General features: G+C 48.3%; 2 protein-coding genes across 7 annotated transcripts in view; both read right to left on the reverse strand.

Annotated features, from left to right (window-relative positions):
- Nucleotides 1–6,237: 6,237 nt before the first annotated feature.
- On the reverse strand, nucleotides 6,238–9,462 carry HMGN2 (high mobility group nucleosomal binding domain 2). Its single transcript, XM_084785302.1, has 6 exons — nucleotides 9,253–9,462; nucleotides 8,220–8,264; nucleotides 8,028–8,057; nucleotides 7,832–7,882; nucleotides 7,471–7,566; nucleotides 6,238–7,082 (listed from the first exon to the last, which is right to left on the reverse strand). Exons 1-6 carry the CDS (start codon nucleotides 9,265–9,267, stop codon nucleotides 7,047–7,049), a joined length of 273 nt encoding a protein of 90 aa, XP_084641428.1. The 5' UTR covers nucleotides 9,268–9,462; the 3' UTR covers nucleotides 6,238–7,046.
- Nucleotides 9,463–12,164: 2,702 nt separating this feature from the next.
- Nucleotides 12,165–27,312, reverse strand: part of DHDDS (dehydrodolichyl diphosphate synthase subunit) — a 29,440-nt gene continuing 14,292 nt past the window's right edge. For 5 of the 6 annotated variants that reach the window (XM_084785286.1, XM_084785289.1, XM_084785287.1 and 2 more), the window contains exons 7-9: nucleotides 22,875–22,989; nucleotides 19,958–20,065; nucleotides 12,165–12,632 (exon numbers count right to left, since the gene is read on the reverse strand). In XM_084785286.1, coding sequence (XP_084641412.1) covers nucleotides 12,393–12,632; nucleotides 19,958–20,065; nucleotides 22,875–22,989 — 463 coding nt within the window. In that variant the 3' untranslated portion in view covers nucleotides 12,165–12,392. The remainder of the gene's footprint in view (nucleotides 12,633–19,957; nucleotides 20,066–22,874; nucleotides 22,990–27,312) is intronic. The other variant, XM_084785290.1, reaches the window with a different exon arrangement.

The following is a 27,312-nucleotide window of genomic DNA, read 5'->3' on the forward strand; positions in this document are numbered from 1 at the left end:
TCAGCAGAGGCTCTGAGAGGACCTAAGCCTCTCAACTTGGCCTCTGTTTAGGAGAATGTAGACTTTGGTTTTCTTTTTAAACGTATTTTATTTGGGGTTTCTAAATGCCTCTACCTCCCTTCCAAGCCACCAACCCTAGGTAGGAGAGAAAGAAGGAGGTTAGTAGGGCCGGGGAATGTAAACCGTTTTTAGTCTCAGTTCCTTGAGGCAATTCCACTCTTTGTCGTTAGGATTTTAGCAGTCCGGCAGAGCAACAGCAAACACAGCAGCAAATGGCAAACAGTAAAGAGCAACAGTGGAAGAAATCAGCAGCAGCCTCCTTGAAACCTTCTCTGGAGCATCTCGAAGGAAGCACCGCCAAGTCAAGTGAAGGGACGTGAAGCCAAGCGACGTGAAGCGGTGCAAAGTGATCTCTCTCTCTCTCTCTCTCCCCCTCCCTCTCTCTTTCTCTCTTTCTCTCTGTTTTGGGGATTCTTATTTATACCCTCTTAGACTCTGTCCACAACAGGATATTTTCCAGCAGGCAAAACCACACCCCACAGGAGGCAGTCCCCAGCTGACAAAGATCACATGCCTTTTCAAGAATTCTGTTTCCAGCCAGGCAAGGTGGCACATGACTTTGGGAGGCAGAGGCAGGCAGATTGCTGTGAGTTCGAGGCCAGCCTGGTCTATAAAGTGAGTCCAGGACAGCCAAGGCTACACTGAGAGACCCTGTCTGGAAAAAAAAAAAAAGAGTCTGTTTTTAGTTGACAAAACACCATACACCCTCTCTCACGAGTTAGTTTCACATCCCACACTTGGAATAAAAACAAAATAAAACAAAACAAAATTCAAAACCCCACCACCAAAAAAACAAAACAAGAAAGAAAGAAACTAGGGGCTGGGGAGATGGCTCAGAGGTTAAGAGCACTGTCTGTTCTTCCAAAGGTCCTGAGTTCAATTCCCAGCAACCACACGGTGGCTCACAGCCATCTACAGTGAGATCTCCTGCCCTCTTCTGACAGGCAGGTACACGTGCGAGCAGAATATGTATAACTAATAAATAAATAAATATTAAAAAAAGAAAGAAAGAAACTAAAAGCAACAACAAAACTGGCGATGGGAATGCTGATCCCTCTACATGAGAACAGTCTGAAACTGGGACATAGTTCTGTAGAAGCCAATACATCCTTGTTGGCTACTGAGTTCTCAGGCCTTAGTGTTACATGCCGTTCTAGCACATGGCATGGGTGGAGATTTATTTTACAGTTTGGTTGTACAGTCCAAAGGGACTTAGAAAGTTTGATGCCCATCACCTGCTCAAACAGAGAGCGGAGACTCATCTTTAGCTGATTTGTGCACACTGTTTATTACCTTTAAAAGTTCCTGGGCTGCTGGGCAGGATGGCACATGCCGAGGCAGGTGGATCTCTATGAGTTTGAGGCCAGCCTGGTCTACAAAGTGAGTCCAGGATAGCCAGGTCTATTACACCTAGAAACCCTGTCTCGAAAAACCGAATACGAAAAAAGAAAAGTTCCCGTGTTTTCAGAACAAAAGAATCAGACATCAATGAAGATGGGGCAAGCATCCCAGAGATGGTCCAGCCTCATAGACTGACTGCCTTAGTTACAATTTCCTCAAAAATCTGCATTGAGGACAACTTTAAACTAGCTGGCTAAGATGGTTCAGCCTTACAGACAGTTCCGGCCAGGACTTGAGTTAAGCCCTCAACTTTCCTATGCCACGGAGAGTGGACAGCAATCGATACAGCTAGCTCTCCCAAGACTTGGCTATTATTCCAATTTTCTTACGGTCCCCAACAGAGACGTCACCCCCAGACAACAGGAAGCAATTTTAAGAACACAATGGTCCCAATCTCAAGAAGAGGAGTGGGTGGGTGTTGGTCACTCGACGGGTGATGGATGTTTGTCATCATTTAGGGGCGTTGAGCACAAGTTGTTAACGGTCTTGGTCAGGGAAACAAACTAGAGGAGGTTAGATTCAGGGATCTCTTTCTCTCTTTTTCTTTCCTCTATTCTTCTTTTTCTCCTACCTAGTGTTAAGGGGGAATTTAGGGAAAGGAGATTAAAAGAAAAAAAGAGCGAGATAGAAATGATAGGATAAACTGGGCGTGGTGGTACACGCCTTTAATCCCATCACTCAGGAGGCAGAGGCAGGTGGATCGTTGTGAGTTCGAGGTCAGCCTGGTCTACAAAGTGAGTCCTGGACAGCCAAGGCTACACAGAGAAACCCTCTCTCAAAAAACAAACAAACAAAAGCTTTATTTAGCCTCCTGCTAATGTTTTCAAAGTTAAGCAGATAGTAAATAGGTGGAAACAAATTATGTTTGCTCAATGACTTACACTGAGGCAGATAGATGGTGTTCAAAAACTTCACCAATCAACAGAATATTGTATTAAGATGTTTTAATAATATAAGGCTTTTTATGACAGTGAGACATGTCTGCTCCTGGCAGCACTCCTATTCTTCTTCAGAGAAGATGATGATGAGCATTGAAGAACTTCTATATGGAGTTTGCCTCAAATGTGGCAAAAGTAGCCACTGTGCAAAAAAAACTGCCCTCGCTGTCCTCAACTTGACTGCTGGTAGCATGCTGTCCAAAATGTGGACAAGCAGGACACTAGAAAGTCGACTGCCATGCCAAGACAAGGTAGGTCAGTCCTTCAAAATTCCTTCTTCACAAACAAATCGATCAGATATTCTGGGTCTGTAGGCTGAAGCTGGATGCCCCAATGTTGCCGAGGAAGCTTGGTTGACCGTCCAGGCAACCAGAAGTCTCTGTCATTTCTACAGTTTTGGAAGCTGATTGCTCTGTACTTCCTGTTTACTCAAGTAATATTTATCCTTCTCAGGTCTCTGATGGGGTTGAAGATTACATAGTTACAGTCTCACATATCAGCTTAAGTTGTTTAGGATTTAAGAAAAATGTTTTTAAGGTCTGAAATGATTTTTTTTAAGGTTGATAAATACAAATCATGAAAGAAAGTGATTTAGGAATGGAAATTTGAGCTTGCAAAGATATGCTAGATAGCAGAGAACTGTCTCCAAGGTTGGCAAATACAAATGGTCTAGACCTTGTGAATTTAATTCTTACCTGATAGTTTTCATTAATTATTCTTATTGTATAGATTATTGATGCTAGAAAAAAAAAGCCTTTTATTGAACTAAAAGGGGGAGATGTTGGGTGATCCTCTGTGCACTGTGTAAAGGTTGTGTTTGTATTATTCAAACGCTGAGTTCTGTTCCAGCAGAGACTTGAGGACTTTGGTATTCTCATTTTTATGAAGCACCACCTGTCTCAGTGTTTTGTAAATACACTTCCTTCACCTTCTTACTGAATTAATAAAGAGCCAATGGCCTATAGCTAGGACGGAGAGGAAAGGCAGGACATGTGGGCAGAGAGGAACTTGGAACGTACTCAGGCAATAGGGAATTTGCCAGCAAGACAAGGAGGAAGTTGGACTTACAGGGACATAGTGAGAGGTAACAGACCACTTGGACAATGTGGATTAGAATAAATGGGGTTAATTAATTTATACAAGCCAGTTGGGAGTTAGCCAGTCAAGGCCTAGGCTATAATAAATTATAATAAGTCTCTGTGTCATTATTGGCCGCTGGCAGGACAAGACTATCTGGCAGTAGAAAACAGTGCTACATTTCAAAAGGCCACAGAATCTTTGATTACATTTAAAGAAATATTCAGAATAGGTAAATCTTTAGATAGGTGACTAGTGGTTACCTAAGGTTTGGGGAAGAGGAAAAGGGGCGTTAGCGGCCAGTGAGCACGCTGTGGCTTTTTGGGGGTGGAAACAGAATGACCGAAACATTCTGGCGCTAGACAGTGTTCTCACCACAAACCATCCATACCGCACCCTTCCTAGTGTTCCAGCCCTTTAGTGAAGTTATGTTGTGGGACCCCCCAAGCATAAAATCATTTTGATGCTACTTCATAGTTGTAATCTTGCTATTGTTGTTAACCACAGGTATCTGTGCTTACTGCTAGTCTTAGGCAACCCCTGTGACCCACAGGCTGAGAGCCACTGCTGCAGTTCTAACGAAACACAGGCTGCTGAAGAGCTTTCTAGAAATGAGGTTTTTTTTTGAGGAGAAAAAACTCTTGAAATCCTGCCTCTGCGTATTGGTATGGTATATTTCCAGACAATTATGGCCAGTTGGACGAAATAAGGTCTATACACAACTTGGTATACATAGGCTTCCTCTCTGAAGAGCTGAGACTGGGTTGGATGGTGGTGTGGCATGCCAGTAATCTCAGCAAGTGAAAGAGGAGAGATGTTCAAGGCTATCCAGTGTAGGGCCAGTTCCAGACAGCCAAAGCCCTTATGTCTCCAGAAAAAAAAAAAAAAAGCTGGGACTTGTTACAGGCCCACTTTTAAAGTTAAATTCACCTTTATTTTATATGTAGTGGTATTTTGCTTGCCCATTAATCTGTGAGAGGATGTTGGGTGTTGGTCTGGTACTCTCTGTATTCAGCTGCTAAGTTCTAGCCCCCAAGAGTATGGTACTCTGAAATGATGTGTAAACTTTGATCCTCAATAGTTCGATTGGCTAAAACAAGGCTGGAGCCTGTAGTTAGACAGAATAGAGGTAGATGGGGCTTCCGTACCTGGGCTGGGGAAGTGTCTCAGAAGGTCCCTCAAGGCTGTGAAAAGAGAGAGGGGGATAAAGATGGAGAAAGAGGACAAGAGGATGTGGCCTGATGGAGCAGATGCAGCCCAGATGGGAAGACTTATTGGGAGGTAACTTGGGTTATTGAGACTAACTTAGAAATTTTGCTTAAACAAATCTAACTTGTCCAGTTATTGTACAAAAGTTGTTTACATAAACTGGTAAGTCCTGGTTCAATTATTGGGGGAGGGGGGATTGCCCAGTTAGAACAGCCCTTAAGAGTCTAATACATACCCTATAACACAAGGGTGTTGGATCCTCTGGGCCTGTAGTTAGTTTTGAGCTGGGATATGGATGCTGGGAACCGAACCTGGGTCTTCTGGAACTGTTAAGCCATCTCTCTATCCTGGGAAAGGTCCACTTTATTACAAAATCTTTTTTTGTCTACATGTCTGTGTACCATGTGTGTACCTGGTGCCCATGGAAGGGGCTAGGAGAGGGTATTAGTTAAAGTGGAGTTAAATGCCAGAGGTTAGCAGATCATGTGTGTGCCGGCAACCAAACCTGTGTCCTTTGTAAGAGTCAGAAGTGCTCTTAACCACCGAGTTATACCTCCAAGCTCAGAAGGGCCCATTTTTTGGTGCAGAAATGTTTTTCATGTGGCCAAGTCTGTTTTCCAACTCCTGAACTGCAGATCTTGACTAAGCCTCCCAAGTGCTGTGGGGCCACAGTATAAAAGTATAGCCAGGCGGTACATGGCTGTGTCCAGGCTTTAGTTCAGCACAGGGCTGACACAGCACAGGTGCGGAACGGGCCAAGCTATAGAAGGAAGGTCACAGGTTGAAACTCAAAGCACATATCCCATATTTGGCAAAAGGTGACCAGCGGCTAGAAAAATACAGATAGTTATAACACAGTGCACAACTGGCTCCTAAGACCAGCACAGCCCATGGCAGAATTGCATGCAGTACATAAGCAATATTCAGTCTGAATACTGGTAGGAAACCCAACTATATTCAAATTTTGCTCAAACACGAATCCACTATTCATATTTAGAAAGGCAGCCCACAGTTCCAGTCTTGAACTGTTTCACCAGTCTAAATGAACAGTGCCCTTTAAGTACAAGTCTAAGATTCTTGACAAACATATCTGCACCCGCTGCCTCAGACAAAAACCCTTCCCAAAGGTGCATGGTCTGTGACACAAGTTGAAATTGCAGTCACAAGTCTGTCAGAAGAGCTGCTTTCTTATACCCGCCCATTAGCCAAAATGTCCTAACACTGTTGAGGCCAGTAGACTGGTGGACTATCTCTCACATGGTCACACCCAGCAGCACTGCCCCGAGAGAAGCAAGAGCAGGCTCTAGTCTGTCAATCTGAGGGATGCCCAGCTGTCAGCAATCCAACATGACCTGCCGAGCTTTGCCTACACGTTAAGGATTGCTACACCCGTGAAGAACCACTTCCCTGCACCCCAGGCATTAGTCTACTTCTGGGGAGCATACCCATCTCCTCTCACCACTGAGATGTGATTAGACCCAAGGCCAATTGATCAAACCAAGAAACCTAGAAGCCATGTTCCCCAATGCAGGGAAAAGACCAGAGGCAACACTCCAAGTCTAACTGTATCCAGCTTTATTAAAGATACTTTTCATAAACAATCATGGTATTTCAGGCAGGACGTGGGCAGACAATCATTAACAGTATACAAGAACTTCCAAACTCCCTTCTTGTATAGACTACCAAAATCAGAAAGCCACTATAAAACCCAATGAAATCTCCATTCAATGCTTTGAAAAGGGGGAAGTAGCTTAGAGTGAGGGTTGACATTTCACATTAAGGATGTTGTTTAACAACTTTTCACAAGCCGACCCTGACTTTCAGGAAATGAAATGAAAATGGCAGAATTATCAATCTGAAGATCCAGTCTTTTATAAAAGGAACCACCGCTCTTCTGAGGACACTCAATGACATCACTGCAAAGTCCAGATTGCCCAACAGACTGGAAAAACAATTTTGGGGGTCAGGTTCCAACAGGTCTCTGGTTTTAAGGGAGTTAAGTCGATGATGGTATGTGGTAGGAGGATACAAAAGTCAATTTAGTTTTCCCACATCACGAGGCATTTTGTGCCATGGTGGCCACATATGTCAACACCAGGATGCCTCTTGGGAGCCAACAGGAGCCTTTGAGAATTATCAGGGGAAGAAGTTTTCCATCATCAATCTAGCTTGGGAGACATTATGTTAGTGACACATGTTCCTTCCCCCCCAAACAATGAAGTGTTCTGTGTGCTAACATCATAGCTTAAAAAAAAAAAAAAAAAAGTAAAACAAAATTCTGCTTTTATAAAACTTGATAAAAAATAGTATTTCAAACTGTACAGTCACCAGAAGTACACAGTTATCAAAAATGCACACACGTCACTTGGCATCTCCAGCACCTTCGGCTTTCTGGGCCTAAATGAAAAATAGATAAAGTCAGCATGCAAACTACGTTTATCTGCTCATGGTCCAGACATGGCATCACTTTGTTTCCAGGGTAAAATCTAGGTTTGGGGCACTTAAGAGACATCAAGACCACGCTTCAGGAATGGCCCACTTTACGACATCAATCCCACACTAGCTCACGGTCACTACCAACTTCAAAGCTTGATGGTACCGACACGAGTGGCACCTGAGGACAAGCCAACATAAGCCAGGGCCTTTAGAGAGGAATGCACTTTCAGAAATGAGGATCTTTAGATCGGAGGAAAACTGCATCAACCCCATGTGATACAGATATAAAGGGTAATAAACAGTTTACAGATCAGTACCAGCCAGAAAAAAAAGCGAACAGCAACTGTACCTGGTCTGTTTTGGCGTCTCCATTTTCCGCGGGATTATTTGCATCCTTACTGGCATCAGCTTTCCCTTTCTTCCCCTTGGGTACCTTCTCTCCCTTCTAAAACCAAGGCATGACAGAACAGTTTCACAGCTTGCATTACCAGGATGCAATCTGCCAGGTCCTACAAAGTAGGCTTACCTACTGAATACACACCCTGCTCCAGTATACGAAACAGAATTTTAACTTGCCAAGGACACGGATACCTCTGACAAAAACCAGGAACGAGGCTATGAGAATAATTCCCAACACCCAGGGATGGCGGGGCCACCACCATGTTGAATTAGGTTAATTAGGGTGGTGAAGGCCGGTTCCGCCCGCTTACCTTTGCAGGGGTCTTTTTAGCCTTGGGCTCTGGCTTTGGAGGAGCAGGTTTCTTATTGGTAGGCAGAGGGGAAGAGGAAACCATTAGTAGATAGACCAAAGTAACAACCCGCCAGCCCACAGCTCCAAAACCCTGCCAGGACTGCTCTTCCCAACCTCAAAGTATAAGGAATTAAACAAAGCGCGCACACACTTACAGCAGACAAACGTGCAGATCTTCTCTGTGGCTATAAAAAGAAACAAAGTTAAAAGGAAAAATTAAGCACAAGTTTCACGCACAGTTCGTTTCACACTGAAGAAAGTGAACGAAGCAATTCTTGCCTAACTTTCAGAGCAGGGTTGTGGTCAGTTACTACGAACTGGACTCCGTGACAGGCCTTAAGACTCACCTCATCCTTCACCTTGGCTTTATCTCCTTTAGCATCCCCTTCGGCCTATAAAAAGATAAGATCTCCGTGGTAACTCAGTCGGCAGAAGCATTTTTTTTTTTATTTAAACTGCTTTATTTCCAATTCTGTGTATGTGTGTGTCTGTATATATGTATGCAGCTTTCAGGCAGTTGTGAACTGCCTGATGTGGGTTCTGAAAACTGAACCCAGGTCCTCTGAAAGAGCAACTGAGCCATCTCTCCAGTCCCAAATTATTTCATTTTTAATTTATTAACTTTACATCCCGATTGTAGCCCCGTCACCAGAAACTTGTAACGGAAAGCGTCAGACACCACGTTTCTAAGACATATCCATTTAGTTTCTTTAAAAGTAGTTTTAGTGGCGATGGAGCACAACTGAAGGCCGAGGCGCGCACGGAGGACCCCGTAGATTGGCTGCAAAGCGCGGGAGAAGCTGGAGCCGGTCCGGGACGGCGCCCGCCACCACCAGCTAGGCAGGAGCAACAGCTGCAGATTGTGCAAACAAACCCCTCCGGAGGCGGAGCCCAGCGCGTTGCTATGGCAGCCGTCGAGGGCGGGAGCTCAGGGAACTCGTGGGCGGCGGCTCGCGTCCCGTGCGCCGGGAACGTGGGCAGCCGGGGGCGGAGCCACGCCGCGGCCCCGCCCCTCGCGGCGGCAGTTTTGGCGGCAGAGCGCTCCCCCGCCCGCCCAGCCGAGCGCCGCCTTCCCGCCCTTTCGGGTTTGAATCGCCCGCTCGCTCGCCCGCGGGGAGGAGGGGAGGGGGCTGCCGGTGGGGGAGGGGGCGCGGGCGGCCGAAGGGAGCGGGATAAACAGCGGCCAACATGGCTCCTCCCGCCGCCGATCCTCCAATATGGCTTCTGGCGCCCGCGGGCAGCGCGCCGCGCATGGTTCGCCCGCAGCCCGACTTAGGCTGGAACCCCGCGCAGCGCTCGATCCACCACGGAGTCCCGCGCTCGAGGCGAGCAGCGGCGGCGGCGGCGGCTACGGGGCACCCGCGCGCTCGCGCCACGTACCTTTCTTTTGGGCATGGCGGCGGTGGGGGAACGTCGGCGCTGAACGCGGGGGATACAGCTGCGCGCGGGCTTGGTCCGTCCGGGGGTCGCTCTCGATGCTTCTTCACACTGCTCGGGCTCCGGGGGGTTTATAAAGTTTTTATAGCGCTGGGAGCCCCGGACCGGTTAGAACCGGATTTCACCTCCCGCCGCCGCTCATTGGCCCAGTTGGGGTCACGTGGGCGGGGTTTAAACTCACCTCCTCTGGAGTGAGGAGGGGGTGTAGGGGGAGGGCGCGCGAGACGGCGGCGCGCCTTGGGGGAGGGGGTGCTGTGGGGGAGGCGCGCGTTGGAGTAGGAGGCAATAAATGAGGGGCGCGGGAGGTGGCGGGCTCGCGGTTCTGCTCCCGCCCAGAGCTGGCTTTTGCAAACTACCAAGTTCCTTCCACCTTATGCAACCCCGCTACCCACTTCTCCAAGCCCTGCGACACTGGGCACATCTCGGCGGCTTTGCTTCCTGCTCCAGCTGGGGGCCCCAGAAGAGGGGTTTGCGAGGCCTGGCCGCGCCGCCCAGTTCCATAGGCGACGGGTGGCGCGCCGCTCGAGGCAGCTCTGGGGGCCACGGGCTCTAGTGGGCTGAGAGCCGGGAGGCAGCCTGGCGCAGTCGGACGTGCATCCTTTCGAGCTGCGCTGCCACCTTGGGGAATCCCTCCGTGTGCCTCACCTGGAAAGCAGTCCACTAGATGTGGGGGTGTGGGCTCAAAGTGGAGATTTAACACGCAGGGGTGCCTTTCGGGTATGGCGGGGCAGGTAGGAGCTGTCCTTTCAGCACCTACTGCTGAACCTTCTCCCCAAACGCTAAACAGCCCCCCAACATCTGTCGGGTGGCTTAAGTCCCTGCATGTCCAGCCCTCTGGACCCCGTCACAGAATGGTGGAGAAAAGCCGCCAACAGTCTGCGAAATGCTCCCCTCCCCCTAAGCCCTCTGGGTCTGGGATACAGCTAGCCCAGCTGCCCCCATTCAATAGAGGCCACCAAACCTGGGCTTTGCAGATGCCACAGCTGGCGAAATCCCTCCTAAGACACCAAGCGGGCTTGCTCTCGGTTGCGTGAAGAAAGGCGGTTGAAAGAAAGCGCCGGAAGGTTAGGAAACAAGTAGACGAACAGGTGTGATGGCCAAGGGGCCCTTCCAGAGCACCCCAGCGCTAGCCATGCACAAGCGCGGGAGGGTGCCAATCACAGAAGCGAAGCGAAGCGTTCTTTCGTTGCAGTTACCAAACAAATCTTATTATCTAAGAATAAAAAATAAAAAAAATCTATCCGATAGCCATAACACAACCGGCTAACATCTTCAACAGGGCGTTTGGTGTTCAGGTGGAAGACACATAAATAGGTCCCACCTTATTATTTGAGGCAAGGGCTGAAGCTAGTTTGCACTAACCATACCAGCAGAAAGCAAACGTCCACGAGTTCAAATAAGCATTTTGCAGCCTTTGCTTCTGGGCAGCAATGGATCTGCCTCTTTCCACTCTCACAGTGCTTCTTGAGGCAGCCCCCCCCCCCCCACTCCCGTGCACCTTTCCCAGAATACAGGTCCCCAGGCAGGAAGATACCAGCCCCATTAATCACCTGTACTGTACTCCAATCGTAAGAGAAAGTCAGCCAGGACTCAACAGCCATGCTTGCTGGGTAGACTCCCTTTGATGCCTCCAGCCTCTCATTCACGCCTTAATTGTAGGGCTCTGCATTATAGCCACATAATTCATGCCTCCCTAATTAAAGCTGTCAACAGCCTCATTGTAAGGCTGGGAAATGTACAGCACCTGCTTTCGGGGATCTCTGTGCCAGGGTTGGTTTTGGGGAGTGCCAGGTGTATAGGGGGCCGTGCCAAAGGGTGCATCGATTAGCTTTTGGTTGGTGTCAGGCCTTTATCCATGATTCTGAGAGGAAGAATATGGCCAAAAGGTCACCAGTGCCAGTATGTAGGCACAAAATGGGGGTGGGAACCAAGGTATAGAAAGTTAGGAATTTGAAGAACACACTTAACATGGCTTATATAATATAGCTCACCTCCCTCTGGGAGGAGGTGCTGGGCTTACAGACAGCATAGGAAGGCCAGAGTGGCACTCGGTTGATGTTTCTGGCTAGTATTTATGCTCAGCAGACCTTTCTTCAAGGGTAGCTGCCATCTCTCACAGCCCTGTGGGGAGGCAGGGAAGGGTACAACCTTGCCTCTTTCCAGCTGGGCGCGATGGCCTTCACAGGCCAAGGAGCCTGGAGCACGTTCTGCCATGCTGAGAGTAAATTGTCTGGGGGCTACTTAAGGAGCCAGGTCAAAGAGCTGTGAAGACTGGAAGGGGGATCAGTGTGAGGTGGTAAGGGACGGCGGCAGTCAATGGGGAAATGCTCGGGTCTGTTCAGTCCTGATGTGTGACCCAAGCTGGCCCGTGTTGGGTTAGACTAGGACCTCCACAGGCCCTTCTGCACCACACGGAGGGGGTTGGGTCTCACTGGGGAGTGGAGCCTGGCCCCATGCCCTGCAAAGGGGAGTAAAGCTTGTGTGGGCTGAGTCAACAATAGGTAATTGGATTGTAATCGCCCGCCTGGCTTCCATGAGCCATTGGGGGCGCTGAGCCTTTCAGTGAGCAATCAGTGCTGGTGGTGGGAGGGGGTGGAGATTCAATAGCAAATCCCAGGTGGAGAGCCAAGGGGAGGAGCAGCAGATGGGCAAATTTCCTTCCTGTCCTGCCCACCCCTCTTCCCTGCCCAATAACACTGGCTGCCTATCAGTTAAAATTTACCAGTGGATCCAAGTCTTTTGTGAAAGTCCCATGGGGAGGCTTAGGCATGATGGTAAAGGCCTAGGCTTCTTCTGCATGTTGACGAATATGCTGGAGGAAAAAAGACCATGCATCCAAAACCATGGACAGGACATATAACTGATGAGCTAGGGTCCTGCTCCCCAGATGTATTGCTGACTGGACTGGTCTCAGTGTGCACATGGGAGAGACTCTCCCTCAAACTCCAGGGGTCATTGTCTTAGGTAGCCCAAACTTGCCTTTGGGGTTCCCTGCAAAGCAGAGAAAAAGGAGGAGGTGCCTTTCATCAAGAAAAGGGAGTTGAGGCAGAGGGTAGGGCAGAGTGGCCGGTAGCCAGCCTCACTTAGGCAGATGCAGTGCCCAAAAGTGCCAGCCAGTCAGCCCGTTTAAGTTCCAAGGCCTGCAGGAAGCCTTGGACTCGCTCTTCTCGTCTGGCACGGAGTTTGTGCAAGCGTGTCCGTCGGAGCTGGGCATCCCCACTGGCCTGGAGCCCCTCTCGAAGCAGCTGCTCTGTCACTGCGGCCTGGTCCCTCTCCAGCTGGTGCCTCTTCCGCTCCTCAGCATACACGTCTCGGGCCTTCTGCTAGAGAGAAGTAGGGTTTGGGGTAGGGAGATAATTTTAGGTATAGGTGGAGCTGGGCATGGAGAAGGTGGGGGTAGTGTACAGAGTGGCCAACTATACAAACTCTGCAGAGTTTCTGCCAGTGTGAAAAGGCTTGGGAGGGCTAAGCAGTGGATGGCACCTGTGTGGCACAGGAAGCCAGGAGCAGTTCATCTTGGCTTGTTTTGTGTGAAGTTCTACGCTTATTATGATTCTTTTCAACTTATACTTTGAAACAGGTAAACAGTCTGATTTCTGAGTCTCCCACCAACTAGCCTTGTGTCTTTAGGAAGATCCTTTCCTCTCCTTGTTTTTATTCATTTGTAAAGTGGGGGTTGTGCCTACCTTGAAGAGAGGTTTAAAGGATTATGGGTGATAAATACAAAATCCACTGTCGCAGCAGCAGGCAGGCTGCGGTTCCATGTGCTGTCACTGTCTACTGTCTGGGGCAGAACACTCACTGGGTCTTCTTATGGTCTCCAGCTTCGTAAGCTGTTTTCAGGGTCTAGAACTAGACTTGCCTTCTCCAATGAAGACAGGCTCAACTGTGAGCAAACGGCCCTCCTAGGAAGGCTCAGAAACAATGTCAAGTCTCTTAAGCCACTGACGGCTGTAGAGCAGGTATTGGTCTCTAGTCTGCTCTTTCTGTTAGAAAAGAGTCCCTGAAGGCTCCGGGTGTCTGGAACCAACTCTGACAGCTGGAGGCAGTCAGTCTCCAGGAGCAGCTCGACTTGTCTTCAGACCAACAGTAAGCCCTTTAAAGGGGAAGGGACTCCCGTTGTCCTCTCTGGAAACTCGGAGCACTCTGCACATGAGGCATGTCATCATTTGACCACGTGATCACGTGAGTTCGGGAAGGATGCTTGTGGCCAGAGGGGTAAATCCCTCAGATCTGAAGGGGCTGCTGCGTCTCATGGAGTCTCGACCTTGCCAATCTGTCTGGCTTACAGAGCCTCAGCAGCAGAGCTCCTCCTTCCTGCCCAACACAACCCACGAGCGAGCAACCCGGTGCAGTGCTTTTGTTTCTGAGACAGAGTTCCACTATGTTGTCCAGACTATGTTGTCTTCCAAGTAGCTGGCACTATAAGCATGCACTGCAGCGACCAGTGAGCAGTGGGATTTCCCACAGAATCACCCCAGGCAACTCATATCCCGCTGTCCTTTACCACAGCCAACACTGTGCCACGGCACTTTGTGTTTAAGTATTGTCCCAATCAGCCTATATGCTGAGTGCCTTGTCTTCAGTCTTTTTTGCTGATGTTGAGGGTTTCCCTATGCAGCCCTGGCCGTCCTGGAACTCAGAGATCCACTGGCCACTGCCTTGCGAGTGTTGAGGTTTAAGGTGCGTGCGGCAGCGCCCAGATCTTGTCTTCACTCTTTAGGAGCATCCTGCATGTTCACAGACACTTCATCAGTTGTCTCACCGACTCTCAAAATGGAGCTGTGAGCAAGCCAGGCATGGTGGTGCACACCTTTAATACCAGCACAGGCAGGAGGATCTCTGAGTTCCACGCCAGCCTGGTCTACATAAGAAGTTCCGGGATAGCCGGGCTACATAATAGAGACCCTGTCTCAAAAACAAAACAAACAAACGAACCAAGCAACCCAAAAACCCACAGAAAAACATTACTTGTGTGTGTGTGGTGTGTGTGTGTTGGGCAGGGGTTCAAGCTGGATCCCCACAAACCACAGGTGGCAGTAAGTGCTTGTAATCCTAGCACTGGGAGGGCAATATGGCCATCCCTGAAACTCAACTGACCTCCCAGCCTTGCAAAGTAGGTAACTTCACCTTTAGTGAGAGATCCTGCCTCAAAACAAATAGGTGGAAAGAAGGCTGGCAAAATGTATCAGTGGGGGTGGGGGCTGGAGGGACGGCTCAGAGGTTAAGAGCACTGGCTGCTCTTTCAAAGGTCCTGAGTTCAATTCCCAGCAACCACATAGTGGCTCACAACCATCTATAATGAGATCTGGTGCCCTCTTCTGACCTGCAGGCAGAATATTGTATACATAATAAATAAATCTTTTTAAAAAATGTGTCAGTGGGGAAAGCCTGACAACATGAACTCAACGCCTGGAATCCAAGAGAAGTTGGGCAGGAGAGCTGCTTATGGTAGTCAAACTGTTTGTTCGTTTGTTTCTGGGTTGGTTTTTTTTGTTTTGTTTTGTTTTTGTTTTTGTTTTTGTTTTTGTTTTTGTTTTTAAGACAGGATTTCTCTGTACTGGACTCGATCTTTGTAGACCAGGCTGGCCTCACACTCACAGCTATCTACCTGCCTCTGCCTCTTGAGTGCTGGGATTAAAGGTGTGTGCCACCATGCCTGGCTCTGGGTTTTTTTCAAGACACGGTTTCCCTGTGTAGACTTGGCTGTCCTAGACTCTCAGGATACCCTCTTTTTAAAATTAGATTTATTATGTACAAAGTGTTCTGCCTGCATGTGCTCCAGAAGAGGGCACAGGTCTCATTACAGATGGTTGTGAGCCTCCATGTGGTTGCTGGGAATTGAGCTCAGGACGATTGGAAGAATAACCAGTGCTCTTAACCTCTGAGCCATCTCTCCAGCCCCTCTTAACAGCTGAGTTCATTTCTCCTTTTCTCCTTCCTTTTTCAAAGAAACTTTTCCTTTTTTTTTTTTTTTTTGAAACTTTTCCTTTTTTTATTTTTCTTTTTTTTAATGTTTTTTTTTGAGACAGGGACTCTCTGTGTAGCCTTGGCTGTCCTAGACTTGCTATGTAGACCAGGCTGGCCCCGAACTCACAGTAATCTGCCTGCCTCTGCCTCCTGAGTGATGGGATTAAAGGTGTGTGCCACCACGCCCGGCCCAGGAACATTCTTAAAGTAAATAAAATGTGATATGGGCGATTTATGGTTTTTCCTAGAAATAAAAAGTTTCTTTGAGGTTGTATGTATGTGTGTGTGGGGGGGGAGATGTGAAGAGGGCACTGAACTCCGGGAACTATTAAGGGATGTTGGTTGTAAGGCACCGTGTAGATGCCTGAAGCTGAACCCGAGCCCTCTGCAAAAGCAAGGAGTGTTCACAACCCCTGAGCCACTGTCCAGCCACCAAGGCTTTTTCTTAATCTGTGAAGTGGGAATAACAACACCCACCCCTGGGGTAATTTAGAAAAGCTGGATAAAGAATGCCCCACTCAGAACTGTTTGCTGTTCTGTCACCAGTGTTGGTGGCCACCTCACTGTAAATGCTCTCAGAAGCTCACCAGAAAACGGTACTGAGCCTCTGCACTTCCACACGCAGAAGAAACAAAGAATAAGATGTCGGAGCCAGGCCTTGAGTTCTCTGCCACTTCGCTGGTGCTCAGGCTCCAAACCTTTCATGAAGGGCTGGATGGGGGCGGGGGGAGGTTCTGTAATAAGAGCGCTTGCCTTGGCCGGGCATGGTGGTCCACGCCTGTAATCCCAGCACTTGGGAGGCAGAGGCTGGCGGATCACTGTGAGTTCGAGGCCAGCCTGGTCTACAAAGTTGAGTCCAGAACAGCCAAGGCTACAAAGAGAAACCCTGTCTCGAAAAAACCAAAAAAATAAAACACTTGCCTTGCATGAATAGGGCATTAGGTTCAATCCTACATCTCTTTAAAAAAAAAAAAAATCACATGGTGTATCCACATACATGCAGACAAAACACTCATACATTAAAATCTCCCCTCTACCTCCGCCCCGAGACAGGGTTTCTCTGTGTAGACCTGGCTATCCTGGAACTCAATCTAAAGACCAGGCTAGCCTCGAATTGAGAGATCCTCTGACTCCCTGCGCAGAGATTAAAGGTGGGCACCACCATACCACATAAAGCTTTAATCTTTTTTTTTTATTGGTTTTTTGAGACAGGGTTTCCCTGTGTAGCCTTGGCTGTCCTAGACTCACTTTGTAGACCAGGCTGGCCTTGAACTCAGCGATCTGCCCGCCTCTGCTTCCCGAGTGCTGGGATTAAAGGCGTGCGCCACCACGCCCGGCTTTTTTTTTTTTTTAAAGAAGCAAGTACAGATAAGGAAAAAAGTTTTTGGAAGACTTACTTATTTTGTGTGTCTGAATGTTTGCTGACATGTATGCGTGTACGTGTGTACACCTTGTGCATGCCTGGCGCCCTTAGAGGTTAAAGGAGGGCACTGGACTCCCTGGACTGGGGTTGTGAGGCACCATGTGGGTGCTCTGCAACAGCAGCAAGTGCGCTAAGCTACCAAACCATTTCTCTAGATAAAATCTAAAAAGCTAAAACAAAACAACAAAAGGAAAGGAGGAATGGCTGAGTGGTTAAGAGCACAAACGATTCTTCCATTCCCACACTCACACTGCAGCTCACATCCACGTGTAACTCCGGCTGCAGAGGGCGACACCTCTGGCCCCCACAGTTAACTGCACTCACGTGCACACACCCCTCCACAGTATTAAAAATAATAAAAATAAACCAACAGAAAGCAGCTGTAGGGCTGGAGAAGCAGCTCAGCCAGCCCAGCGGTCACCTAGTACACATAAAGAGCTGTCCAGTGCCGCAGGTGTCCAGTCTTCCAGATCTGCCTCTGGCCCCTTAAACTCTCAAGTGATTTTTTTTTTTAAACCAAATACTTTATCAGATTCTGCCTGTCCCCTAAGTCCTCTGGTTGTGTTGCTTCCACTGCCAAGCTCTGCGTGCTTCAGAGGCCTAACTCCCACGGCCTGCCTCCACCTTCCCTCCCAAGACCTCAACTGTGCCACCTGCGGACCCTTGAGGCTCTCCTGCACTCTCTCCCCAGGCTGCACAGTATTTATTTATTTTTTAAAAAGATTTATTTATTTGCATTTGTACAGTAAGTAATCTGTCCACATGTACACCTGCAGGCCAGAAGAGGGCACCAGATCTCATTACAGATAGTTGTGAGCCACCATGTGGTTGCTGGGAATTGAACTCAGGACCATTGGAAGAACAGACAGTGCTCTTAACCTCTGAACCATTTCTCCAGCCCAAGGCTGCAGAGTCTTTACAGCCTTATTCCAGATGAGAATTCCCTTACGTTTGTTTGCTTGCTTACTGTCTGCTACTCAGCTAAAAATACAAGCTCCATGAGGGTAGATGTTGTCTGGCAGGGTAGCTGCTGACCCTCCTGTGCCTGATGACAGGCCTGATTCATACTTGGGAACTCAATAAACATTATGGAGAAGATAGAGCCTGAGGCAACTCCTCAACAAAGCACTAAGAAACCTGAGGTAATAAAGGCTTCTGGGCACTGAAATGACAGGTGTACACACAAGAATATACCCATACACGGATGTCACACAGGCTTCATGGAGAGGCATGTACTCTGACTTTATACATATAACTCTCTGTGCTTAATTACCCGCGTTCTTTGCCTACAGTTGATTAAAAACAGTAAATGGGAAGAAAGGGGAAGTGGGGGTGGGGGGTGGGGGGTGTATACTGTCAGAATTAGCCACCGACACAGCAGGAGACAAAAGAGGAAGGACTTAGAAAATTATGAGAAGTGTCAAAGTCAGGAATTTTAGGACCCCGTAGCTTAACGTGAGCACTTCTACTGTACAGCGCGGTGCACGAGACGGAAGTTACCATTGCTACCATCCTCCTCGTTAGAAAATGGTTATTCTAATCATCAATCACCGCTGTCAGCAACTGCTGGGTAGGTGTCAATGAATTACAAGATGTACTTCATCAAAAAAACCACAACATGTTTTAGCTTTGGAGGCAGCTCCAGGCACAGTCCTCCCTGGCAGCAGGTAACTGACGCTTTGCTATTTCCCTTTTCATTTGTTCTAGGCCACTGTGTTCAAATTACTCATATTTTGAGACTCATTGGTAAAACTCTTGTCATTCAAGTGACTAATGCTGGGAGTTGAGGAGGGGAGTTTGTGGACCCTGACAGTGCGCCATGTAGCTGCGTGTGCTCACAATCCCATGAACACGGGCCTGTTTCTCAGTGGACATGGTCTACGGCTTTCATTAGCTTCCCAAAAGCGACCTTGAGGCCAGTGAGACCCTGACTCACATCATTTCTTCTTCCTGGCCACTCTCTCTCCAGGCTTAAGAAACAACTATGATTCCAAAATGCAGGTTCCTAGCTCAGTGGCCTTGGCACACTTAGTTCCTGTCCCTGTTTTCATAGCTGGAAAAATAAGGACAGCAAATCTGTTACATTTAGGGAGGCTACGTAGATAAATGTATGCAGAACCACACCGCAGCTCAGGGTCAGTCTCTGCCCAGGTGGCCAGCGATTAGCAGCAGGAACAGCATGTGGGAGACTGCTGACAGCCAAAAGGCTACACTGCTGCTCATGAGTGACTCTGCAGACTTCCACTGTGACAATTATTTATTGGAGACATGGTCTCAAATTCACTGGCCTTCAATCTGAAATCCTCCTGCCTCAGCCTCCCACTGGCTAGTATTACAGGTAGGCGTCGCCAGCTGTCCCTCTGATTGGATTAAGATCTTTAGGGAATATCAGACAATTTCTTTGAGCTTTCTCCTGTGTCTGAAGAACACCTTTCCTTATATCACATTGACCCTTAAACATGTCTGTCTGTCTGTCTACCCCCGACCCCTCTTTTCAAGACCAGGTCGTCATTGGTCTGGAATTCAATATGTAGTCCAAGATGGCCCTGAACGCAGAGATCGCTTCCTGAGTGCTAGGATTAAAAGCGCACAGCACAGCCGGGTGTGGTAGCGCACGCCTTTAATCCCAGCACTCGGGAGGCAGAAGCAGGTGGATCGCTGTGAGTTCCAGGCCAGCCTGGTCTACAAAGCGAGTCTAGGACAGCCAAGGCTATACAGAGAAACCTTGTCTTGAAAAACCAAAACCAAACAAACAAATAAAAAAAGCGCACAGCACCATGTCCCAGCCATTTTTCCTGTTTACTCATTTATATAAGAAGCTAAAAAGACCGACCTTCCTGAGTGCTTGGCAGCAGTAGTGACTTCTGTGTGTAAAACACTCACTGTCTGACACACAGTAAATCATCCGTGGATAATAGTGTTAGTGTAATAACCATCACTGTTTGTCAAGATATGTCTGGTGGGCTAGAGAGATGGCCCTATGGGCAAAGGCACTTGTCACCAAGCCTGAGTTTAATTCCTGAGACCCAAAGGGAGGAGAGAACACACTTCCAGAGGCTTCCCTCACATGTGCACTATGGCGCGCGCGCGTGCGCGCGCGCGCGCGCGCACGCGCGCACACACACACACACACACACACACACACACACGCATCAATTATGGCACATCTATGCACAGAAACAAGTAAAGCTTTTAAAAAAGAGGCACCAAGCCATCAGCACAAGGTGGGCCTGCCAACGTCCGCCCGACTCATACCTGAAGTGCATTGTGGTTCTTCTGAAACTGCAGGATTGCCTCACAGAGGTTCCAAAATGTGTACTCTGGCCACAGAACAGGCTGGAACACTAGGCAGGAGTGGGAGGTCTGGTAAAAACAAGCAACAGAGCATGAGTAAGGTGCACCCCTGGGGCTGCACGGCTGGCCAGTGCTCCAGTGGAGGTGCACACTGCGTGGAGAAAAGCCGAGAAACAAGATGGCACAGGCTCCCAGAGCCCCAGATGTTTCTGCAGCCAGCCCAGGTTCCCTCACTGTTGGAAGAAGGGTCACAAGGCGATTAGATCCCCTGCCAGTGGCAAAGCTGAAATAAACTAATAAAGGTTTCTACCAGATCTTTCCTTTTCCCTTCTTTTCTTTTTTGTTTGAGAGAAAAATCTCAGGGGTAGCCAATGGCCAACATGGAATTAACAATGTGGACCAGGCTGGCCTGAAATCCACATGATCTGCCTGGATCATGGCATTGTGGATCAAGGGCATGCGCCACCACACCCAGCTCTGCCATGCTTCTAAAAGCCAATTTTAGGACTATGAAATAACATCTGGATTATGTTATTGGCTCCTGGCCCTTAGAGGTCATCTGAGACACACACAGTCTGATAAAGCCAGCCAGAACAAACGGTAGCTGTGCTTGTTATTTTAAGTAGCAACAGTGTAACGACACCGTGTCCTCAGCCCATGGGTTCTGGAGGCAAACTGCCGGGATCTACCATTACCATTGGCCTGGCTGAGTTCTTGAACCTCTCTGGGCCTCAGCTTCTTCAAGTATGCAGCTAGATAACACCGAGATTCTCTGCAGAGCTGTGAAGATTAAATGTGCATGAAGGAAAGCCCAGCCCAGACGAGCACGGACGACAACTGAGCTGTCCCAGCCCCGGCACTCCTGATAGCCACTGCTCACTAATTTGCTACCGTTGACTCAGGCCACCTTCCCCACAGCTTCTACCAAGATACCAAGGATTTCCTCCGGAACAAATCAAAGTGGCTTTTACTCTGAGGCAGAGTCTCATTATGTAGCCCTGGCTGGCCTGGCACTTGCTGTATAGAACAGGCAGGCTCAAATTCCTACCATCCAAATGCTGGGATTAAGGCAGGGGAGCCATGCCTGACTGAAAGTGCCGTTGACATGAAGCTGCCCCTCTCTTTCCTATGACTGCAATGACTTTTTTTTTTTTAAGATTTTATTTATTATGTATAAAGTGTTATGCCTGCATGTACACATACAGGCCAGAAGAGGGCACCAGATCACATTATGGATAGTTGTGAGCTACCATGTGGTTGCTGGGAACTGAACTCAGGACCTTTGGAAGAGCAGCCAGTGCTCTTAGCCTCTGAGCCATCTCTCCAGCCCCTGCAATGACTTTCTTAGAGTCTGGACTTTCAAGAGCTTCACACTTGCAGTCAGTAGGAGTTTCTCAGTTAGTCAGCATTACATTCCCAGCACGAAGGAGGAACTCAGCATTTTTTCTGAGGTGCAGTCACCTTCCCTAGATCATGGCCTCTGCTGAGTCTCTTCTTAAGGGCATCGGACTCCTGCATCTGTAGGGCGGCTCTTTGGGCAAGTCCTCTACTTTATGGTGTGCTTCCTCTTTATCTTCTAACTCGCTCCCTCTCCTCCATCTTCTTTCTCCCTTTTCATCCTCCTTGCAAAGTGCCAGGGATCAAATCAGGGCGTTGTCATGCACAGTAAACACGTAACACACGGGGCCCACACCACTGTGGTTCCTTAAAGCTCCTTAAAGTTTGCAATGTAAACTTTGAAATGTGCTCTGAGCAGACAACCACTAGGTATATACCACATTTCCTTCAAATACCCAAAGACTAAGTAAAAGCAGTGTCAGTAGCTAGTGTCAGTTCACTTGTGTGTACCTGTGAGTGCTTGCAGAGGTCAGAGGTCACCCACGGGCAGTGTTCCTCAGGAGACAGGCTCTTTCTCTGGGACTGGGCTTACAGGTCAGGCACAGCTAACTGGCCAGAGCTCTAGGGATCCTGTCTTCAATTTCCTAGCACTGAGTTCTCAGTGTGCATGGTCACACAGGCTCTTTATACGACGCCAGGCTGCAGTGCTTATGGACCAATCCTCACCAACGGCACTATCTTCCTACAGCCTCAATTTTAAGATGGATCCAGATACTTGAGATGTCTCCAAGCTGAGGCTCCCTCAATGGCCCTTTTTCTTTCTTTCTTTCTTTCTTTCTTTCTTTCTTTCTTTCTTCTTTTTGAGATAGAGTTTCTCTGTATAGCCCTGGGTATCCTGAAACAGAAACTAGGCTGGCCTCCAATTCAGAGATCTGTCTGCCTCTTCCTCCCAAGTGCTGCGATTAGAGGTATGTGCCACCACTGCCTGGTTAAGAGCAGAGATTTTTAAACAATAAATAGTACTAATTGGATGTGAGCTCTTAGGGACTGCACATGCTGGGAAAACTAAGCAAAAAAGAACACTAAGCCTGAGAGTTTGAACGCAGCCAGAATGTCTCCTGAGATACGCCTGCTTAGACGTAGCCTCCTCTTCTGAGGAGGAGGCGACTAACTGAAAAGTAAGGTTCCTGTGGCACTAGTGCCAGCGACTTAAAGGGCTCGTTCCTTAAGAAGGGCTATGTAAGGTTTCACTAGAGTAGGGTGGCTTTGGCTTCTCCTTCGGGTGAAAGCACTGCACTGTGGGTAGCAAGAGCCACATTACGCATGCAGGGTCAGGTGAAGAAAGAAAAGCAAGCATTTTCCAGGTACAGCCTGGAGGCACTGCTCTAGCCGTTAGCCCTGCTGTGCAGCGCTGGTGAGCAGGAACCCACTGCTGGCATTCAGCTCCTGCTGTGCAGCACTGGGGAGCGGGAACCCACTGCTGGCATTCAGCTCCAGGCTTCAGCTGGACCGCAAAACAACATGCTCCAAAACGACCTACCTGCCAGAGCAAGAAGTCACTCAGCCGCACTTCTCCAGAGGTCCGAATCAGGATGTCGGGATGAGGAGAGTGGTTGCTATAGAGGCACTTATCGAGCAGAGCCTCAGACACGTCACTAGGTGAGCAGGAGACAGAAGCACATGACTCTGTGTGATAGCCTGGGTGGGCTTCCATGCACAGCCTCCCGGTTACCCCACCATCAAATGCATTTGCCAGTACATCCCCACCCAAGAGCGGCTTTAAATCTGCAAACCACACACAATGCTCTTTTACCCAGGGCCTTGCACATGCCAGGTAAGTACGCTACCACTACATACATCATCCTCAGCCCTGTGGAGGGTTTTCACAGCCAGTGTTACAGATGCAGAGAATTGAGGCTCAGGAAAAGAGATAAGTAATTTGCCTGAACTCATTTGCCCGTAGGCCTAAAATCACGTGTCCATGAGGCTGTTTCTCTTCATTTGATTTGTTTTGTTTTTGAAAGACACCCTATGACCCAGTGCTGTGACCAAACACCATGTAACCGCGTTTCTTTTATTTTTTCTCCTTTTTTAAGAGAAAATTTAAAGATGGGGGTGTGGCTTACTGGTAGTATACATGCCTAAGATGCATAAGGCCCTGAGTTTAATCCCCAGTACTGAAAAAACAAGTAATTCTGAAAATAACAAAATAATACATCTAACTATTGATTTGGAAAGACTTCCAAGACCTACTGTTACATGAAAAAAGCAAATTTCAGAAAACATATTGTAAAAACCATACACAAATCCATAGTCACACATTATATATATGAAGGGAATATGATACTCACTATATTATGAAAACTTATTATGTATGCATATATATGTATGTACAAAAAGGATGAAATAAATGGTGAATGTCACAAAACATTTTATCAACAGCGGTTAACAAGGAAAGAAGGACTTTTCTCTATGGGTTTATGCTGGTGATTGAACAGCAAGCCTTATACACATAGAACATACCACCGAGTTTACCTCTAATTCCAGGATTTAATAAAAAGAACAGGGACTGGCCAGCAAGACGGCTCAGTGGGAAAAGGTGTTTGCCATACAGGTGAGGCAACCTGAGAGTTAGTCCTCAAAGCCACGCAAAGGAAGGAGAGAACCAACTCACAGGGCTGTCAGAGGGCAGCCTTGTGCACCATGGCATACCCACTCCCCACCAAAGCAAAACGGAAAACGATAACTTCTCATATGCTGGGTATTTAATACCCGCCCAGCTGGGTGTGGTGGCAGCCGCCTGTAATCTCAGCACTTGGGAGGCAGAGGCAGGCAGATCTCTGTGAGTTCGAGACCAGCCTGGTCTACAAACTGAGTCCAGGGCAAATAAAGGCTACAGAGAGAAACTCTATCTCAAAATAAAAAAATAAAAATAAAAATAAAGAAAGAAATATACTCCCAAGGAGGGCCAGACACTCAGAAACAACTGAGGGAGACTAGTGGTGGCCACATTTTCTGAAACAAAGCTTTCCCACTGACACGAAGAGGCACCATCCAGGGTGGTGTGTGCTGGCCCCTGGGAGCGCCTGCCCACCCTAACAAGCAGACAGGAACAGGACTAGAAATCACCGAGTTCCAGTTTTATCTTGAGAAGGATCAAAAAGACAAACTTTCTTGGGAGAACATGATTCTGGTCACAGAATCAAGAAGGCAGAAAGAGGGGCTGGAGACGGCTCCGTGGGTAAGAGCCCCGGCTGCATGTCCAGAGGTCCTGGGTTCAGCTCCCAGCGCCCACATGGCAGCTCACCGTAACACCAATCCCAAGGGATTCAATATTCCTCTTCTGGCCTCCGAAGACACTGCACACATATGGTGCACAGGCATACATGTAGGCAAAACACCCATACATATAAGATAAAAAAATAAAGGGAAAAATATTTTAAAAGAAAAGAATGAAGCCATAAACATCTGGGATGAGTGTTTTCCAAAGCCAGATTCCAGGCTGCACGACGTGACCTGTCGCTATGCCCCAGAGTCTGGAGACTGAGGCTGGAGGATCAGGAGTTCAAGACTGTTCAGAAATAATTTAGGCTGCGTAACAGTAAAAACACCAGTATTCAACAAAGCAAAATAGAAAACATTTAAAAAACCATGGGCCTAGATTTGATCCCAGCACTAGGAAGAAGAAAACCGCAGAGGGAAAGCGAAGGGTGGCAGCGTGGTGAGAAGGAAGACAGTGGGCCTCCTGGACGCAGCTCCAGAGGAAGGGACGCCAACTGCAGGCGAGGGAAGCGCACGGAGTCCGCCATTTGTAATAATGAGAACCAGAATCAGCCCAGACGCAGAATAAACACAGAGAAACCTGGGTGAACTAAGACAAGACACGTTCGTGTGGCTCAGCGTGAGCTGGTGAAAATGCTAAAGAGACACTTACTAAAAGTATGGGGCATGGAGAAGTGTTCGTTACTACATTAACTGGAGGGGAAAGCAGCACCCAGGGTCTAACTAACCCAACCTATGTGGTTTATTTCCAGTTACACACACTTACATTGCCATTTTTATTGATTATTTTAAAAGGTTTACTTAATTTAAAAAAAATCTATCAATCTATTTATCTACGTCTCTATCTATCAATCTAGTCATTTGTGTTTTTCGAGACAGAGTTTCTCTATGTAGCCCTGGCTGTCCAGTAACTTGATATGTAAACCAGGTTGGCCTTGAACTCAGAGATCCACCTGCCTCTGCCTCCTGAATGCTGGGACCAAATGCATGTGCTGCCACCACCCAGCATGATTTACTTCTGTGTGTGAGTATTTGACTGCATGTATGTATGTGTGTGCACCATGTGCTTGGCCTGTGCCTCTGGATGCCGGGAGAGGGTACTGGATCTTCTAGAACTGGAGATTTAGCTGCCATGTGAGCACCGGTAACTAGACCCTTGGTTTTCTTTGCTTTGTGTCCTTGGACATGCATGTGCCGTAGCATGCATATGGAGGCAGAGGACATGCATGTGCCGTGGCATGCATATGGAGGCAGAGGACATGCATGTGCCGTGGCATGCATATGGAGGCAGAGGACATGCATGTGCCGTGGCATGCATATGGAGGCAGAAGGCATGCATATGGAGGCAGAGGGCCTGCATATGGAGGCAGAGGGCATGCATGTGTCGTGCCATGCATATGGAGGCAGAGGACATGCATGTGCCGTGGCATGCATATGGAGGCAGAGGGCCTGCATATGGAGGCAGAGGGCATGCATGTGTCGTGCCATGCATATGGAGGCAGAGGACATGCATGTGCCGTGGCATGCATATGGAGGCAGAGGGCATGCATGTGCCGTGGCATACATATGGAGGCAGAGGGCATGCATGTGCCGTGGCATGCATATGGAGGCAGAGGGCATGCATGTGCCGTGGCATGCATATGGAGGCAGAGGGCATGCATGTGCCGTGGCATGCATATGGAGGCAGAGGGCATGCATGTGCCGTGGCATGCATATGGAGGCAGAGGGCATGCATGTGCCGTGCCATGCATATGGAGGCAGAGGACAACTCTCAGGAGTCAGTTTTCTCCCTCTACCATATGGGTTGAGGGGATTAAACTCAGGTCACCAGACTTGGCAACAAGCACCTGCTGGGCCATCTTGCTGGCTCTAATAGTTACTTTTCTTTTTTTGGTTTTTCGAGACAGGGTTTCTCTGTGTAGCCTTGGCTGTCCTGGACTTCCTTGTAGACCAGGCTGGCCTCAAACTCACACTGATCTGCTGGTCTCTGCCTCCCCAGTGCTGGGTAATGTTTAATTTTCAATGTAGCACTTAGAATGGATCCTAAGGTCTTTTGTGTGCTGATCTACAATTTCAGTACCCCCAATCCCTTTAAACAATAAAAAATACAAACAACAACAAAATTTTCCTAAAGATGTATTTTATGAGTGTTTTCCTGCATGGTGTATGTGTGCCACATGCCTGGCTTGTGCTCCAAGGCCGGAGGCCGAGGTCGGATGCACTAGAACTGCCGTTACAGATGGCTGCGAGCCATCACACCCGTGTTGGGAACCAGATCCGTGTCCTCTGCAAGAGCAGCCAGTGCTCTTAACCCCTGAGCCATCTCTCCAGCTGCCAAGCCCTATTTTTGGACAGGGCCTTGTTCACACTGGCATCAGATGCATAGCCATCCTTCTGAAAGCAAGAGATCACAGGCATGCAACACCACATCTGGTTTTAGTTGCTAACTTTTTAAAAGTTATATTTATTTTGATTTGTGTGTGTGGGTGTTTTGTCTATATGTATGTATGTGCACCATCTACCTGAGGGGCCCCAAGAACGGCCTGGATCCCTGGAACTAGATTTGCAGGTAGTGAGCCACTATGGGGGTGCTCAGGATTGAACCCCCGTCCTCTGCAGGAGCCAGTGCTCTTTACTGCTGAGCCATCTCTCCAGCCCTGCCGCTGCTTTTACTGTTAGACTCCACTGTCCATTTC

Source organism: Acomys minous (assembly GCF_964271855.1).
Source record: "Acomys minous genome assembly, chromosome: 6".
Classification (NCBI taxonomy): domain Eukaryota; kingdom Metazoa; phylum Chordata; class Mammalia; order Rodentia; family Muridae; genus Acomys; species Acomys minous.

What these genes read in the sequence shown, in the direction of transcription:
- HMGN2 (XM_084785302.1), bottom strand. An exon ending in GATCTGCACGTTTGTCTGCT is followed by an intron (nt 7,883 to 8,027) that starts GTAAGTGTGTGC and finishes CCTACCAATAAG; the next exon opens with AAACCTGCTCCTCCAAAGCC. An exon ending in GAGACGCCAAAACAGACCAG is followed by an intron (nt 7,083 to 7,470) that starts GTACAGTTGCTG and finishes TTTTTCATTTAG; the next exon opens with GCCCAGAAAGCCGAAGGTGC.